At 52.8% G+C, this 15,944-nt stretch overlaps 1 protein-coding gene across 1 annotated transcript in view; it reads right to left on the minus strand.

The window, feature by feature from the left end:
• Positions 1-5,383: 5,383 nt before the first annotated feature.
• myrf (myelin regulatory factor) overlaps positions 5,384-15,944 on the minus strand; it is a 54,883-nt gene continuing 44,322 nt past the window's right edge. Inside the window, exons 17-27 of the mRNA XM_088935046.1 lie at positions 15,597-15,679; positions 15,445-15,513; positions 15,121-15,204; positions 13,281-13,351; positions 11,507-11,623; positions 11,211-11,414; positions 11,037-11,130; positions 9,200-9,277; positions 8,994-9,096; positions 8,806-8,880; positions 5,384-6,743 (exon numbers count right to left, since the gene is read on the minus strand). Of these exons, the coding sequence (XP_088791172.1) occupies positions 6,651-6,743; positions 8,806-8,880; positions 8,994-9,096; positions 9,200-9,277; positions 11,037-11,130; positions 11,211-11,414; positions 11,507-11,623; positions 13,281-13,351; positions 15,121-15,204; positions 15,445-15,513; positions 15,597-15,679 (1,071 nt within the window). The 3' untranslated portion in view covers positions 5,384-6,650. The remainder of the gene's footprint in view (positions 6,744-8,805; positions 8,881-8,993; positions 9,097-9,199; positions 9,278-11,036; positions 11,131-11,210; positions 11,415-11,506; positions 11,624-13,280; positions 13,352-15,120; positions 15,205-15,444; positions 15,514-15,596; positions 15,680-15,944) is intronic.

A 15,944-nucleotide genomic window follows, 5' to 3' on the forward strand; every position in this document is an offset into this window, starting at 1 on the left:
GTGGTCCATGTGGGTCCTAATGCCCCAGTATAGTGATGGGGACACTGTACTGTAAACAGGCACCATCCTTTGGATGAGACATGCAACTGAGGTCCTGACTCTCTGTGGTCATTAAAAATCCCAGGGCGTCTCTCGAGAAGAGTAGGGGTGTTACCCTGGTGTCCTGGTCAAATTTCCCCCTGGCCTTTACCAGTCATGGCCTCCTAATAACCCCCCTCTCTGAACTGGCTCCATCACTCTGCTCTCCTCCCCACTGAGAGCTGGTGTGTGTGAGGGGACTGGAGCATCATCCAGGGGGGGCTGCACACTGGTGGGGGTGGAGGGGATCCCCATGACCTGTGAAGAGCTCTGAGTGGAGTGTCCAGGAATGTGCCATCTAAGTGTAAGGCATCATTATTATTACTATTAATCCATCCCAGGACGCGACAAGGTTAAAATCCCCCAGGAGGGTGGAACACGGACAGACAGAACATGGAGGACCAAGGGTGACGGGGCGAGACCCTCCAGACCCCAGGCTCAGGAAGCTGGAGGTGTCGGGGATGAGGCCTGTGCCCTCAGGAGACGGACGCAGGGTTTCCTGGTGCCAGGCAGGCCTCGCGACATCCTGACCCTAATGATGAGCCCCGAGGACTGGAGGAGCTGATCTTTAAATAATACAGCTAAGAGGGCACACCTGGGGAGCTAAACCACAAGGACAATAATGGGAGCAGTGGAGCTCCCTCTAGGGAGGGATGTCTGGCATGACAACCAACAATATTAGTAAAGACTTCAGACTGAATGAATTAATAATAATAATTGCTTACACTTATATAGCACTTTTCTGGACACTCCACTCAAAGCGCTTTACAGGTTAATGGGGATCCCCTCCACCCCCACCAGTGTGCAGCCCCCCCGGATGATGCTCCAGTCCTCTCACACACACCAGCTCTCAGTGGGGAGGAGAGCAGAGTGATGAAGCCAGTTCAGAGATGGGGGTTATTAGGAGACCATGACTGGTAAAGGCCAGGGGAAAATTTGGCCAGGACACCGGGGTAACACCCCTACTCTTCTTGAGAAACACCCCGGGATTTTTAATGACCACAGAGAGTCAGGACCTCGGTTTTACATCTCATCCGAAGGACGGCTCCTGTTTACAGTATAGTGTCCCTGTCACTATACTGGGGCACTAGGACCCACACAGACCGCAGGGTGAGCGCCCCATACTGGCCCCACTAACACCTCTTCCAGCAGCAGCCTCAGCTTTCCCAGGAGTCTCCCCTCCAGGTACTGACCAGGCTCACACCTGCTGAGCTTCAGTGGGCTGTTAGTTGTTGCAGGGTAATTTGGCTGCTGGCCATAATGAATGAATGAATGAATGAATGAATGAATGAATGAATGAAGTTTTCAATGAATGAGTTTTCTCAACATTGTGTTTCACCACTCTTGGTGGTGCAAAAAAACATGTTTTTGCTCCTGGTTAGAGTTAAAAAAATGTGATTGTATTAAAATGTAATAAATGATTTGACTTAATGACAAGAAACAAATATTAGATCCAGATCCTTTAAAAGCTTGCATCTCAGAACAGTTTTCATGGAATGGAAAAAGAAACCCCAAAACGAGAGGAATGACAGCTTACAGGAACATAAATGGAAGAAACATGCTGCTAAATTAATAAAAAAAACTTCTAATCAACTTTGATTTGTCAATCGTGGGATCAGTGGAGGCGATCTACTATTCGAAAAACCTGCCCTGAAAAAATTTGGCTGAATGTTCAAGGAGTAAAAAGTCCCCATGCAGAAACAGCAAAGCAGGTGTTTCAGCTGCTTGAGCTCTGCCTAATGCTGCTGTACTCCTCATGCGCTGCTGTGGTGCTGAAGGGCTTTTACTTTGATTGAAATTTGGCTATTTACAAACACTTCCGGATCATTCACGTTACTTAATTACGCTAGCTTCACGCTACTGTACTGGGACTGTAGCTCCTACTGTAACAGGACTGTCCTACTGTACTGGGACTGTAGCTCCTACTGTAACAGGACTGTCCTCCTGCACTGGGACTGTAGCTCCTACTGTAACAGGACTGTCCTACTGCACTGGGACTGTAGCTCCTACTGTAACAGGACTGTTCTACTGCACTGGGACTGTAGCTCCTACTGTAACAGGACTGTCCTACTGCACTGGGACTGTAGCTCCTATTGTAACAGGACTGTCCTACTGTACTGGGACTGTAGCTCCTACTGTAACTGGACTGTCCTACTGCACTGGGACTGTAGCTCCTACTGTAACAGGACTGTCCTACTGCACTGGGACTGTAGCTCCTACTGTAACAGGACTGTCCTACTGCACTGGGACTGTAGCCCCTATTATAACCCCACAGTCAAACACCTGAAGGTTGGTCCTCTTGTGTCACCGGTGGTCACCTGCTGGATCTACTTCTCTCACCCTGAACAAAAGGTGGTTCGGCAGGCAGTGAAGTACCGGCTCGCGCTGGCGCCGCAGTCGAAAAGAACGAGACCGCGAGGGTGAGCAGAAGAATCTTTTATTAAAAACAGCGGAAAGCACGTGGCGAGACAGAGGAGCGAGGGGAGATGGGGCGGCCGTGGAGTCTGGAGAACCGAAGCACTCTGGGGTCCGGCCGGACCGGGCTGGGCTGCGCTCTGCAGGAGGTGCAGCCGCCCGCCCGGACCGGACTGGACCCCGGGCCCACTCGCCTCCTGCGCGCCGTGAAGGGGGGTGTCCAGTTCGCATGGTCCAGTGTAGTGGGAGCTGACCAGAGCCCTGTCCAGGGGGGTGCAGCAGTGGGCAGTGCAGTGACAGTGCGGCCCTGCGTGGGGCTCAGGGGCTCAGGCACACACAGGGGTCCCCCAGATAACTGCACAGGGGCTCAGGCACACACAGGGGTCCCCCAGATAACTGCACAGGGGCTCAGGCACACACGGGGTCCCCCAGATAACTGCACAGGGGCTCAGGCACACACGGGGTCCCCCCAGATAACTGTGCAGGGGCTCAGGCACACACGGGGTCCCCCAGATAACTGCACAGGGGCTCAGGCACACACAGGGGTCCCCCAGATAACTGCACAGGGGCTCAGGTACACACAGGGGTCCCCCAGGTAACAGCACAGGGGCTCAGGTACACACAGGGTCCCCCAGGTAACTGCAGGGGCTCAGGCACACACGGGGTCCCCCAGGTAACTGCGCAGGGGCTCAGGCACACACGGGGTCCCCCAGATAACTGCACAGGGGCTCAGGTACACACGGGGTCCCCCAGGTAACTGCAGGGGCTCAGGCACAGACGGGGTCCCCCAGATAACTGCACAGGGGCTCAGGCACACACGGGGTCCCCCCAGATAACTGCACAGGGGCTCAGGCACACACGGGGTCCCCCCAGATAACTGCAGGGGCTCAGGCACACACGGGGTCCCCCAGGTAACTGCGCAGGGGCTCAGGCACACACGGGGTCCCCCAGATAACTGCACAGGGGCTCAGGCACACACGGGGTCCTTCAGATAACTGCACAGGGGCTCAGGTACACACAGGGGTCCCCCCAGATAACTGCACAGGGGCTCAGGCACAGACGGGGGTCCCCCAGGTAACTGCGCAGGGGCTCAGGCACACACGGGGTCCCCCCAGATAACTGCACAGGGGCTCAGGCACACACGGGGTCCCCCAGATAACTGCATAGGGGCTCAGGCACACACAGGGGTCCCCCAGGTAACAGCACAGGGGCTCAGGTACACACAGGGGTCCCCCAGGTAACAGCACAGGGGCTCAGGTACACACAGGGTCCCCCAGGTAACTGCAGGGGCTCAGGCACACACGGGGTCCCCCAGGTAACTGCGCAGGGGCTCAGGCACACACGGGGTCCCCCAGGTAACTGCGCAGTAACCCCCTGCCTGACCCCCAGCCTGACCCCCAGCCTGACCCCCAGCCTGCCTGCCCCAGGTGACCTGACCCCTGCCTGACCCCAGCCTGCCTGCCCCAGGTGACCTGACCCCTGCCTGACCCCCAGCCTGCCTGCCACAGGTGACCTGACCCCTGCCTGACCCCCAGCCTGCCAGCCACAGGTGACCTGACCTGACCGCTGCCTGACCCCAGCCTGCCTGTCACAGGTGACCTGACCTGACCGCTGCCTGACCCCAGCCTGCCTGCTACAGGTGCCCTGACCTGACCGCTGCCTGACCCCAGCCTGCCTGCCACAGGTGACCTGACCTGACCGCTGCCTGACCCCAGCCTGCCTGCCACAGGTGACCTGACCTGACCACTGCCTGACCCAGCCTGCCTGCCACAGGTGACCTGACCTGACCACTGCCTGACCCCAGCCTGCCTGCCACAGGTGACCTGACCTGACTGCTGTCTGACCCCAGCCTGCCAGCCACAGGTGACCTGACCGCTGTCTGACCCCTGCCTGATCCCAGCCTGCCTGCCCCAGGTGACCTGACCTGGCCGCTGCCTGACCCCAGCCTGCCTGTCACAGGTGACCTGACCTGACCGCTGTCTGACAACTGTCTGACCCCAGCCTGCCTGCAACAGGTGACCTGACCTGACTGCTGTCTGACCCCAGCCTGCCTGCCCCAGGTGACCTGACCGCTGTCTGACAACTGCCTGACCCCAGCCTGCCTGTCACAGGTGACCTGACCTGACCGCTGCCTGACCCCAGCCTGCCTGCCACAGGTGACCTGACCTGACCGCTGCCTGACCCCAGCCTGCCTGCCACAGGTGACCTGACCTGGCCGCTGCCTGACCCCAGCCTGCCTGCCACAGGTGACCTGGCCCCTGCCTGACCCCAGCCTGCCTGCCACAGGTGACCTGACCTCTGTCTGACTACTGACTACCCCTGCCTGACCCGTGCCTGACCTGCTGCCTACTCCAGGCGTATCCCCGACTGGTGATAGTGTTAGGTCACACTCACACCTGAATTACACTCGTCTCTCTTTCCTGTGCATCACTGTGGAGCAGATGCCTGAGGCTGATCACCACTACATCACCTCCCTCACCATGGTCAGGCAGAGTAAAGTAATGTCAGGAAGAGCTGAGCCTGCACGCTACAGCCAGTCACCATGGACACTACAGCCCCGTCACCACGGACACTATAGCCAGTCACCACAGACACTACAGCCCGTAACCATGGACACTACAGCCAGTCACCACAGACACTACAGCCAGTCACCACAGCCAGTCACCACAGACACTACAGCCAGTCACCACAGACACTACAGCCTGTAACCATGGACACTACAGCCAGTCACCACAGCCAGTCACCACAGACACTACAGCCAGTCACCATGGACGCTACAGCCCCGTAACCATGTACACTACAGCCAGTCACCATGGACACTACAGTCAGTCACCACAGCCAGTCACCACAGACACTACAGCCCGTAACCACAGACAGTACAATCAGTAATCAGGGATGCTATATTCAGTAACACCAAAGTTCTAAATGACAGCAGGTTACATTGTATGTTACAGCTGGTTATATTGTACTACAATCAGTTGTATTGTATGCAATAGCCAGTCACAGTGTACTGTAGTCAGTTAAGTTAAATGGCATCAACAGAAAGCATAATCGCTGAGCATTTTATAGTCACAGTATTTTAGCTGAGATGGTGTGTTAATCACAGTGCGTAGTACAGTGGATTAGTCACAGTGTATACTACATGTACAGTGTTTGCTTCTCATATTAGCATGTGTTACAGTGTGCCCTACACTCATTTACAGCACATAACACTCATTTCCAGTTTGAAGGGGGCTGTATGGCAAAGTGCTAATCTTTGTGTTTGAACACCGAGCGATTTGAGAAGTTCTGACATCTATAACATATGTCCAAAAAGTGATTATTTTTTTTAGATTAGATAATTTAGGAAACTACAAGAGTCAATACTAACAAACACAGAGAATACTAAAATATAAAACTTTCAAATTGAAATAAAAACCAAGAGAGCAGTCCGAGCCACTCCAGGCTGGACCAGACTGGACTGACTTTGCTGTGAGACTGATTAGTTATTAACTGAGATCAATAATAGGATTGGACTGACTGCTGTGAGCTGGACCATCAGCTCTCACTTCTGTCAGTGAAACAGTTCCTCAGGTATAGCATTACCGGAGTGTTTAATCCAGGATTCAGTCCTGGTCCCGGAGGATCCCGGAGCTATTCCAAGATAAACCTGCTCAGTACAGCCCTGGCTGGACAGATTTAACAGCAGCTCAGAGCTCATCCGATTCGGCTGTGTCAGAGAGAAACCGTGCAGACGCGCTGACCGGCCCCCCAGGACCAGGACTGGTCACGCCAGTGAGAGAGGCGCCCTCTGGTGGCGGCAGTAAGTATCAGCCAGCCAAGCCAGGACTGGTGTTGTGGAATTTTGTCTTTTTTTGTCCCTCACGGAGCTCAAGTCCCACACCAGTCCGTCCGGTTCGAGTGCGCAGGTCCCACCAAAAATCCATCGCCAGCAAACACCTGCTGCCGAGAGATTTTCATCGTTTTCGGAAAACATAAGAGAGATTTTTAAAATGGAACGTGAAATATTAAAAAAAACAAACATGATAAATGTGGGTACATAGACTATAGAGCGTGAGAGAAGTGCCCTGGAGGACAGAGGCAGGCTGACAGGACGGGGGGGGCACAGTGGATATTGGTCCCAGAATGCAGCAGTACCCCCCCTGGAGCCGCACGCCTCACGCACAGCTCCGCCAGAACAGGAAGTGGTAATCAGAGAAGAGGGGCGTCACTGCCTCCTCTTCAGGCTGGCTGTCACAGGTCACCTCCTGCTGGGAAATGAGAGAGGGGTCAGAGGGCATGGGGAGGTCACCGAAAGGGGACAGGTAGATTTCTCACCTATGAACAGCACTTGGACAGACAGTGACTGAATTCAAATGGCTTTATTGGCATGACCAAAGAATTTGACTATTGCCAACTGACACAGACTGGCACACTGACACTCTGACAGACTGGGCTGAGACACACTGACACACAGACTGGGTTATGAGACACTGACACACTTACAGACTGGGTTATAAGACACTGACACATTGACAGACTGGGCCGTAACACTCTGACAGACTGACAGACTAGGCCGAGATACTGACAGACTGGGCCGTAACACTCTGACACACTTGCAGACTGGGCAGAGACACTGACAGACTGGGCTGTGACACTCTGACACACAGACTGGGCTGTGACACTCTGAAAGACTGACAGACTTGGCCGAGACACTGACAGACTGGGTTATGAGACACTGACACACAGACTGGGTTGTGACACTGTGACACACTGACAGACTGGATTGTGACACAGTGACACACTGATAGACTGGGCTGAGACACTTACAGACTGGGCCGTGACACTCTGACAGACTGACAGACTGGGCTGAGACACTTACAGACTGGGCCGTGACACTCTGACAGACTGACAGACTGGGCTGAGACACTGACAGACTGGGTTATGAGACACTGACACACAGACTGGGCTGTGACACTCTGACAGACTGGGCCGTGACACTCTGACAGACTGACAGACTGGGCTGAGACACTCTGACACACAGACTGGGTTATGAGACACTGACACACAGACTGGGCTGTGACACTCTGACAGACTGACAGACTGGATTGTGACACAGTGACACACTGACAGACTGGGCTGAGACACTTACAGACTGGGCTGAGACACTCTGACAGACTGACAGACTGGGCCGAGATACTGACAGACTGGGCTGTGACACTCTGACAGACTGACAGACTGGGCTGTGACACTCTGACACACAGACTGGGTTATGAGACACTGACACACAGACTGGGTTGTGACACTGTGACAGACTGACAGACTGGATTGTGACACACTGACAGACTGGGCTGAGACACTTACAGACTGGGCTGAGACACAGTGACACACTGACAGACTGGGCTGAGACACTTACAGACTGGGCTGAGACACAGTGACACACTGACAGACTGGGCTGAGACACTTACAGACTGGGCCGTGACACTCTGACAGACTGACAGACTGGGCTGAGACACTTACAGACTGGATTGTGACACAGTGACACACTGACAGACTGGGCTGAGACACTTACAGACTGGATTGTGACACAGTGACACACTGACAGACTGGGCTGAGACACTGACAGACTGGATTGTGACACAGTGACACTCTGACAGACTGGGCTGAGACACAGTGACACACTGACAGACTGGATTGTGACACAGTGACACACTGACAGACTGGGCTGAGACACAGTGACACACTGACAGACTGGGCCGAGACACTGACAGACTAGGCTGAGACACAGTGACACACTGACAGACTGGGCTGAGACACTGACAGACTGGACTGAGACACAGTGACACACTGACAGACTGGGCCGAGACACTGACAGACTGGGCTGTAACACTCTGACAGACTGGGCCGAGACACTGACAGACTGGGCTGAGATACTCTGACACACAGACTGGGTTATGAGACACTGACACACAGACTGGGCTGTGACCCTCTGACACACTGACAGACTGGGCTGTGACACAGTGACACACTGACAGACTGGGCCGAGACACTGACAGACTGGGCTGTAACACTCTGACAGACTGGGCCGAGACACTGACAGACTGGGCTGAGACACTCTGACACACAGACTGGGTTATGAGACACTGACACACAGACTGGGCTGTGACACTCTGACAGACTGACAGACTGGGCTGTGACACTCTGACAGACTGGGCTGTGACACAGTGACACACTGACAGACTGGATTGTGACACAGTGACAGACTGGGCTGAGACACTGACAGACTGGGCTGTGACACAGTGACACACTGACAGACTGGGCTGAGACACTTACAGACTGGGCTATGCGAAAGTGGTAAGAGATCTCCTGGAATGGACTCACAGCCAGAGGCCACAGGTGCTCTGTCCCCTGAAGAGAGAGAATCATTAACAGAGCAGAGTGCGGCCAAGATGCAGAGAAACAAACTCTCCTTGTCTGTCATTAATAGCAAATACTTCTTGCAGGTTGGGCACTCAGAGTACCTGTGTGAATCCCAGCACACTGTTGCTCTCAGAGTGCGGAGTGTCTGCACACTGCTGCCCCCTGGTGGCTCCACACTGCAACACCAGCACAGCAGCACTGGAGCTGGAGAGAGAGAGGGGGAGAGGACATGTGAGAAGTTAAAATTTCACATTATCTTGTATAAAAATTATAGTGCTGAAAACTGTGAAAAAGACTTTCTACTCACCTCATGCGCAGTGAGATGTGTGAAAGAGAAGAACTGCCATTTCCACTGAGAGATACAGAGAAACTGTAGTGACCCGGCCTGTGACAGGAAACAGACATTATAGCACAGTCCAGCACAGAGCACTACAGCACAGTACAGTATAGCACAGTCCTGCACAGAGCACTACAGCACAGTACAGTCCAGCACAGAGCACTACAGCACAGTACAGTATAGCACAGTCCTGCACAGAGCACTACAGCACAGTACATTCCAGCACAGAGCACTACAGCACAGTACAGTATAGCACAGTCCTGCACACAGCACTACAGCACAGTACATTATAGCACAGTCCAGCACAGTACAGTATAGCACAGTCCTGCACAGAGCACTACAGCACAGTACAGTATAGCACAGCCCAGCACAGAGCACTACAGCACAGTACAGTATAGCACAGTCCTGCACACAGCACTACAGCACAGTACATTATAGCACAGTCCAGCACAGTACAGTATAGTACAGTCCTGCACACAGCACTACAGCACAGTACATTATAGCACAGCCCAGCACAGAGCACTCCAGCACAGTACAGTATAGCATAGTTCTGCACAGAGTACTAAGCACAGTACAGTCCTGCACAGCACACTACAGCACAGAACAGTATAGCGCAGTATAACTCTGTACAACACACTGCACTACCGTATAGTACACTACACTCTAGTACACTGCAGTATAATAATAATAATAATAATTAATTAATTAATAATTGCTTACACTTATCTAACGCTTTTCTGGACACTCCACTCAAAGCACTTTACAGGTAATGGGGATCCCCTCCACCACCACCAATGTGCAGCCCCACCTGGATGATGCGACGGCAGCCATAGTGCTCCAGTACACTCACCACACACCAGCTCTCAGTGGGGAGGAGAGCAGAGTAATGAAGCCAATTCATAGAGGGGGATTATTAGGAGGCTATGATTGGTAAGGGCCAATGGGAAATTTGGCCAGGACGCCGGGGTTACACCCCTACTCTTTTCGAGAGACGCCCTTGGATTTTTAATGACCACAGAGAGTCAGGACCTCGGTTTTACGTCTCATCTGAAGGACAGCGCCTGTTTACAGTATAGTGTCCCCGTCACTATACTGGGGCATTAGGAGCGCCCCCCTGCTGGCCCCACTAACACCTCTTCCAGCAGCAGCCTTAGTTTTTCCCAGGAGTCTCCCATCCAGGTACCGACCAGGCTCACACCTGCTGAGCTTCAGTAGGTTGCTAGTTGTGAGTTGCAGAGTGATATGGCTGCTGGCTATAGTGCATTATAGCTCTGTACAACACACTGCACTACTGTATAGAACACTACACTCTAGTACACTGCAGTATAGCACAGTATAGCTCTGTACAACACACTACACTACTGTATAGTACACTACACTCTAGTACACTGCAGTATAGTGCCAGTATAGCTCTGTACAACACACTACACTACTGTATAGTACACTACACTCTAGTACACTGCAGTATAGCACAGTATAGCTCTGTACAACACACTACACTACTGTATAGTACACTACACTCTAGTACACTGCAGTATAGTGCCAGTATAGCTCTGTACAACACTCTACACTACTGTATAGTACACTACACTCTAGTACACTGCAGTATAGCACAGTATAGCTCTGTACAACACACTACACTACTGTATAGTACACTACACTCTAGTACACTACAGTATAGTGCCAGTATAGCTCTGTACAACACACTACACTACTGTATAGTACACTACACTCTAGTACACTACAGTATAGTGCCAGTATAGCTCTGCACACCAGTCCAGTGACTCCAGTGGCTCACAGCACTGACCTGCAGCTCTCGGGGAGGGGGCAGTGCCGCGCTGTGATTGGCTGGTTGGTCTCCAGGATGCGCAGGGAGGTGAGAGAGGGGGCGGAGCCCAGAGCTGTGGGGGAGTCAGAGAGCGGGTCAGTCCCGGGTCCGAGAGAGACAGACAGACACGGACAGGGCGGGTGTGCCTCTCACCGTGAGCGTCCGCGCGGCGCTGGCGCCGGGGCAGGCGCTTGCCCTCGGTGATGCCCAGCTCGGAGGGCCTCTTGGCCTTGACGAGGGCGTGGGTGGGGGCCGGGGTGTGGCTGAGGCGGTTCCTGTAGCGACTGTCCTTCTCCAGCTGCCGGGACTTGCCCTTCTTATTGGTGCTCCCCGGGGTCGGGGCGGGGCTGCTGGCGTCTGAGGGGCCAGGGGGAGGCAGAGAGGGAGAATTACCTCACCGCGGCCAAGCAGGAGTGCATTAACGAGCCCGTTAGCTCAAGTGGACTTGCCTGTGCCGAACTGGCTGGGGCTCGGGGACCTGCTTGTTGCCGATTGGTTGGTCATCAGGGAAGTGGGGGAACAGCAGGCTCCTTGATTGGACAGCGTGGGGGAGGGCGGGACAGCAGCTGGAGACAGAGAACACAAGGGTGTCTATGGTCACGGTCGTCATCCCTCCTCTCCTCCACTCTAGAGGGTGTGGCGGCGCTGTGGCTCAGGATCTGCGCCTGTGGCTGGAAGGTTGCCGGTTCAAATCTCGCAGCCGGCAGAGGAATCCTACTCCGTTGGGCGCCTGAGCAAGGCCCTGAACCCCAACTGCTCCAGGGGTGCTGTATAAATGGCTGACCCTGCGCTCTGACCCCCAGCTTCTCTCCCTGTCTGTGTCTCACGGAGAGCAAGCTGGGGTCTGTGACAAGACACATTCCTCATGCAAGAAATTGTATAGGGCCAATAAAGTGATCTTATCTTATCTACCTTTTCTATATTGTTTTTAGTTTTAGTACTTGTGTCACCTGTCTCGTCCCTTTTTTGTCATTGAAGCCCAGTGTCTCCGCAGTTCCGGGCTCAGCACTGGAGGACAGACGTCTGTCGGCCCTCCTGTCACCGGGCTCCGGAGAAGCCCGAGGGCAGAGGCCTTGTCCATGGGCGTCCTGACCTCTGAGCCCGGGCCTCGGAGCGCCTCGTCCCGGCACGTTTCTATCTCCGTGCTCCTGGTCCTAATTCCCTGTTCCCTGGTTTGAATCCTCTGTGTCTTGGATGGATTTCCCGGCTCTTGGATCAAGGCCTGCACCCCCCCACCCCCACACCGGATCACCCCGTCTTTCAACCCCACCCGACCCGGCTGCTGTCCTTCTCCAGACTCTTCCGGATGAGACTGTCATGCCTAGGGTCTTCCCAACACACTTCATGGGAGTCTGACCTGGCTCCTGTGACATCTATACAGTGTAACAGAGTGTACAGTGAAGCATGGTAAACAGTGTAATACAGTGTACAGTGTGTCTATAAAGAAGTACAGTGTACAGTGTTTGTTTACATAGTGTAGTACTGTAGGCCACATAGTACAGTGTACCGTGTGTCTGTACAGTGGACAGTGTAAAATATGTATGCAGTGTAGTACAGTGTACAGTGTGAGACTATATAGGATAGTACAGTAGTATACTTTACAGTGTATCTGTACAGTGAACACTGTATAGTGTGTCTATACAGGGTAGCACAGTAGTACACTGTACAGTGTGCGTCTGTAGAGTGCAGTACAGTGTACAGTGTTTATTTTTACAGTGTAGTACTGTATAGAACATAATACAGTGTACAGTGCATCTATGCAGAGTGTGTATGTGTAGTGTGTCTATAAAGGATAGCACAGTATACAGTGTAGTTCGATGTACAGAGTGTCTCTATACAGAGTAGTACAGTGTACAGGGTGTGTATACAGTGTAGCCCAGTGTACAGTGTAGTGCAGTACAGTGTACAGGATGTGTATACAGTGTAGTACAGTGTCAAGTGTTGTACAGTGTAGTGCAGGTACAGTGTAGTACAGTGTACAAAGTGTGTATACAGTGTAGCGCAGTGTACAGTTTTGTACAGTTTAGTGCAGGTACAGTGTACAGTGTGTGTATACAGTGTGTGCAGTGTTCAGTGTTGTACAGTGTAGTGCGGTGTTCAGTGTTGTACAGTGTAGTGCAGTGCACACCGTGTGTGTATACAGTGTATGTATACAGTGTGTGCAGTGTTCAGTGTTGTACAGTGTAGCGCAGTGCACACCGTGTGTGTATTTTAGGGAGTCACCTCGTGGGGGGAGGGTGGTGGTTCCGGGGGAGAAGGTGGACTGGCGGGACGATCCGGATGCTGGCCCAGGCCTGCCGGACACAGACAGGGGATAACAAAGACACACAGACACATCTGGTCACTGTGTAGTGACCCCACCCACTGGAACAGTGAGTCTGTCTCTCAATAATAATAATACAGTGTGTGATCTCCTGTCCCAGCCTGAGGAACTGACAGTAAGCCTGTCTCTCAATAATAATAATACAGTGTGTGATCTCCTGTCCCAGCCTGAGGAACAGCGAGCCTGTCTCTCAATAATAATAATACAGTGTGTGATCTCCTGTCCCAGCCTGAGGAACAGACAGTGAGCCTGTCTCTCAATAATAATAATACAGTGTGTGATCTCCTGTCACAGCCTGAGGAACAGACAGTGAGCCTGTCTCTCTATAATAATAATACAGTGTGTGATCTCCTGTCCCAGCCTGAGGAACAGACAGTGAGCCTGTCTCTCAATAATAATAATACAGTGTGTGATCTCCTGTCCCAGCCTGAGGAACAGACAGTGAGCCTGTCTCTCAATTATAATAATACAGTGTGTGATCTCCTGTCCCAGCCTGAGGAACAGACAGTGAGCCTGTCTCTCAATAATAATAATACAGTGTGTGATCTCCTGTCCCAGCCTGAGGAACAGACAGTGAGCCTGTCTCTCAATTATAATAATACAGTGTGTGATCTCCTGTCACAGCCTGAGGAACAGACAGTGAGCCTGTCTCTCAATTATAATAATACAGTGTGTGATCTCCTGTCCCAGCCTGAGGAACAGTGAGCCTGTCTCTCAATAATAATAATACAGTGTGTGATCTCCTGTCACAGCCTGAGGAACAGACAGTGAGCCTGTCTCTCTATAATAATAATACAGTGTGTGATCTCCTGTCCCAGCCTGAGGAACAGACAGTGAGCCTGTCTCTCAATAATAATAATACAGTGTGTGATCTCCTGTCCCAGCCTGAGGAACAGACAGTGAGCCTGTCTCTCAATTATAATAATACAGTGTGTGATCTCCTGTCCCAGCCTGAGGAACAGACAGTGAGCCTGTCTCTCAATAATAATAATACAGTGTGTGATCTCCTGTCCCAGCCTGAGGAACAGACAGTGAGCCTGTCTCTCAATTATAATAATACAGTGTGTGATCTCCTGTCACAGCCTGAGGAACAGACAGTGAGCCTGTCTCTCAATTATAATAATACAGTGTGTGATCTCCTGTCCCAGCCTGAGGAACAGACAGTGAGCCTGTCTCTCAATTATAATAATACAGTGTGTGATCTCCTGTCACAGCCTGAGGAACAGACAGTGAGCCTGTCTCTCTATAATAATAATACAGTGTGTGATCTCCTGTCCCAGCCTGAGGAACAGACAGTGAGCCTGTCTCTCAATAATAATAATACAGTGTGTGATCTCCTGTCCCAGCCTGAGGAACAGACAGTGAGCCTGTCTCTCAATTATAATAATACAGTGTGTGATCTCCTGTCCCAGCCTGAGGAACAGACAGTGAGCCTGTCTCTCAATAATAATAATACAGTGTGTGATCTCCTGTCCCAGCCTGAGGAACAGACAGTGAGCCTGTCTCTCAATTATAATAATACAGTGTGTGATCTCCTGTCACAGCCTGAGGAACAGACAGTGAGCCTGTCTCTCAATTATAATAATACAGTGTGTGATCTCCTGTCCCAGCCTGAGGAACAGACAGTGAGCCTGTCTCTCAATTATAATAATACAGTGTGTGATCTCCTGTCCCAGATTGAGGAACAAAGCTGGAGCCTCTCTAACAGTAAGAGCTGTCATGATGAGGGAGAGAACGTACCACCGACACACAGGCGGACAGGAGGGGACAGTCACAGTCAGGAACGGCGTCCAGGACATGGTGAGAACGCAAAGAGACACAGAACTGCGAGGGAGGGAGAGAGAGAGGAGGACAGGGAGAGAGAGGAGGAGGACAGGGAGGGAGAGAGGAGGAAGAGGACAGGGAGAGAGGGTGAGAGGGTGAGAGAGGAGGAGGACAGGGAGTGAGAAACAGGAGGAGAACAGGGAGAGAGAGAGAGAAAGGAGGACAGGGAGGGAGAGAGAGAACTTGTGAAACTGAAGGCGCTGAGGTACGAGATGGCAGCAGAATGAGACGGGTCCTTACCCATCAGTCTCTACAATCTCTCCACGGCTGTGCAGGGTCAGCACGTACAGGGTGGACATGGAGATCACACTGCGGAGAGATGGAGGGTCAGCACAGGGGCACAGGGAAGGCCACACAGCAGGGCACACGGAGGACAGGCAGTGCTCAGTCACCTGAAAGCCATGACGATGACCAGGGCGATGATGGTGCCCTGCAGGAGCCGCTGGCTGAAGCAGGTCTGGTCCACCGAGGGGCTCTGTGGACACACAGGTCACACTGAGAGAGGAGTCTGGCTACACCTGCCCACACACTGCCCACCCACGGCCCGCGCCTGTTCACACACAGCCTGCTGGCACACAGTGAGTCCACACCTGCTCACACCTGCTCACACACAGCCTGCTGGCACACAGTGAGTCCACACCTGCTCACACCTGCTCACACACAGCCTGCTGGCACACAGTGAGTCCACACCTGCTCACACCTGCTCACACACAGCCTGCTGGCACACAGTGAGTCCACAC

This window comes from Atractosteus spatula, chromosome 16 (genome assembly GCF_055471065.1).
Source record: "Atractosteus spatula isolate fAtrSpa1 chromosome 16, fAtrSpa1.hap1, whole genome shotgun sequence".
NCBI classification, from domain to species: Eukaryota; Metazoa; Chordata; class Actinopteri; order Semionotiformes; family Lepisosteidae; genus Atractosteus; species Atractosteus spatula.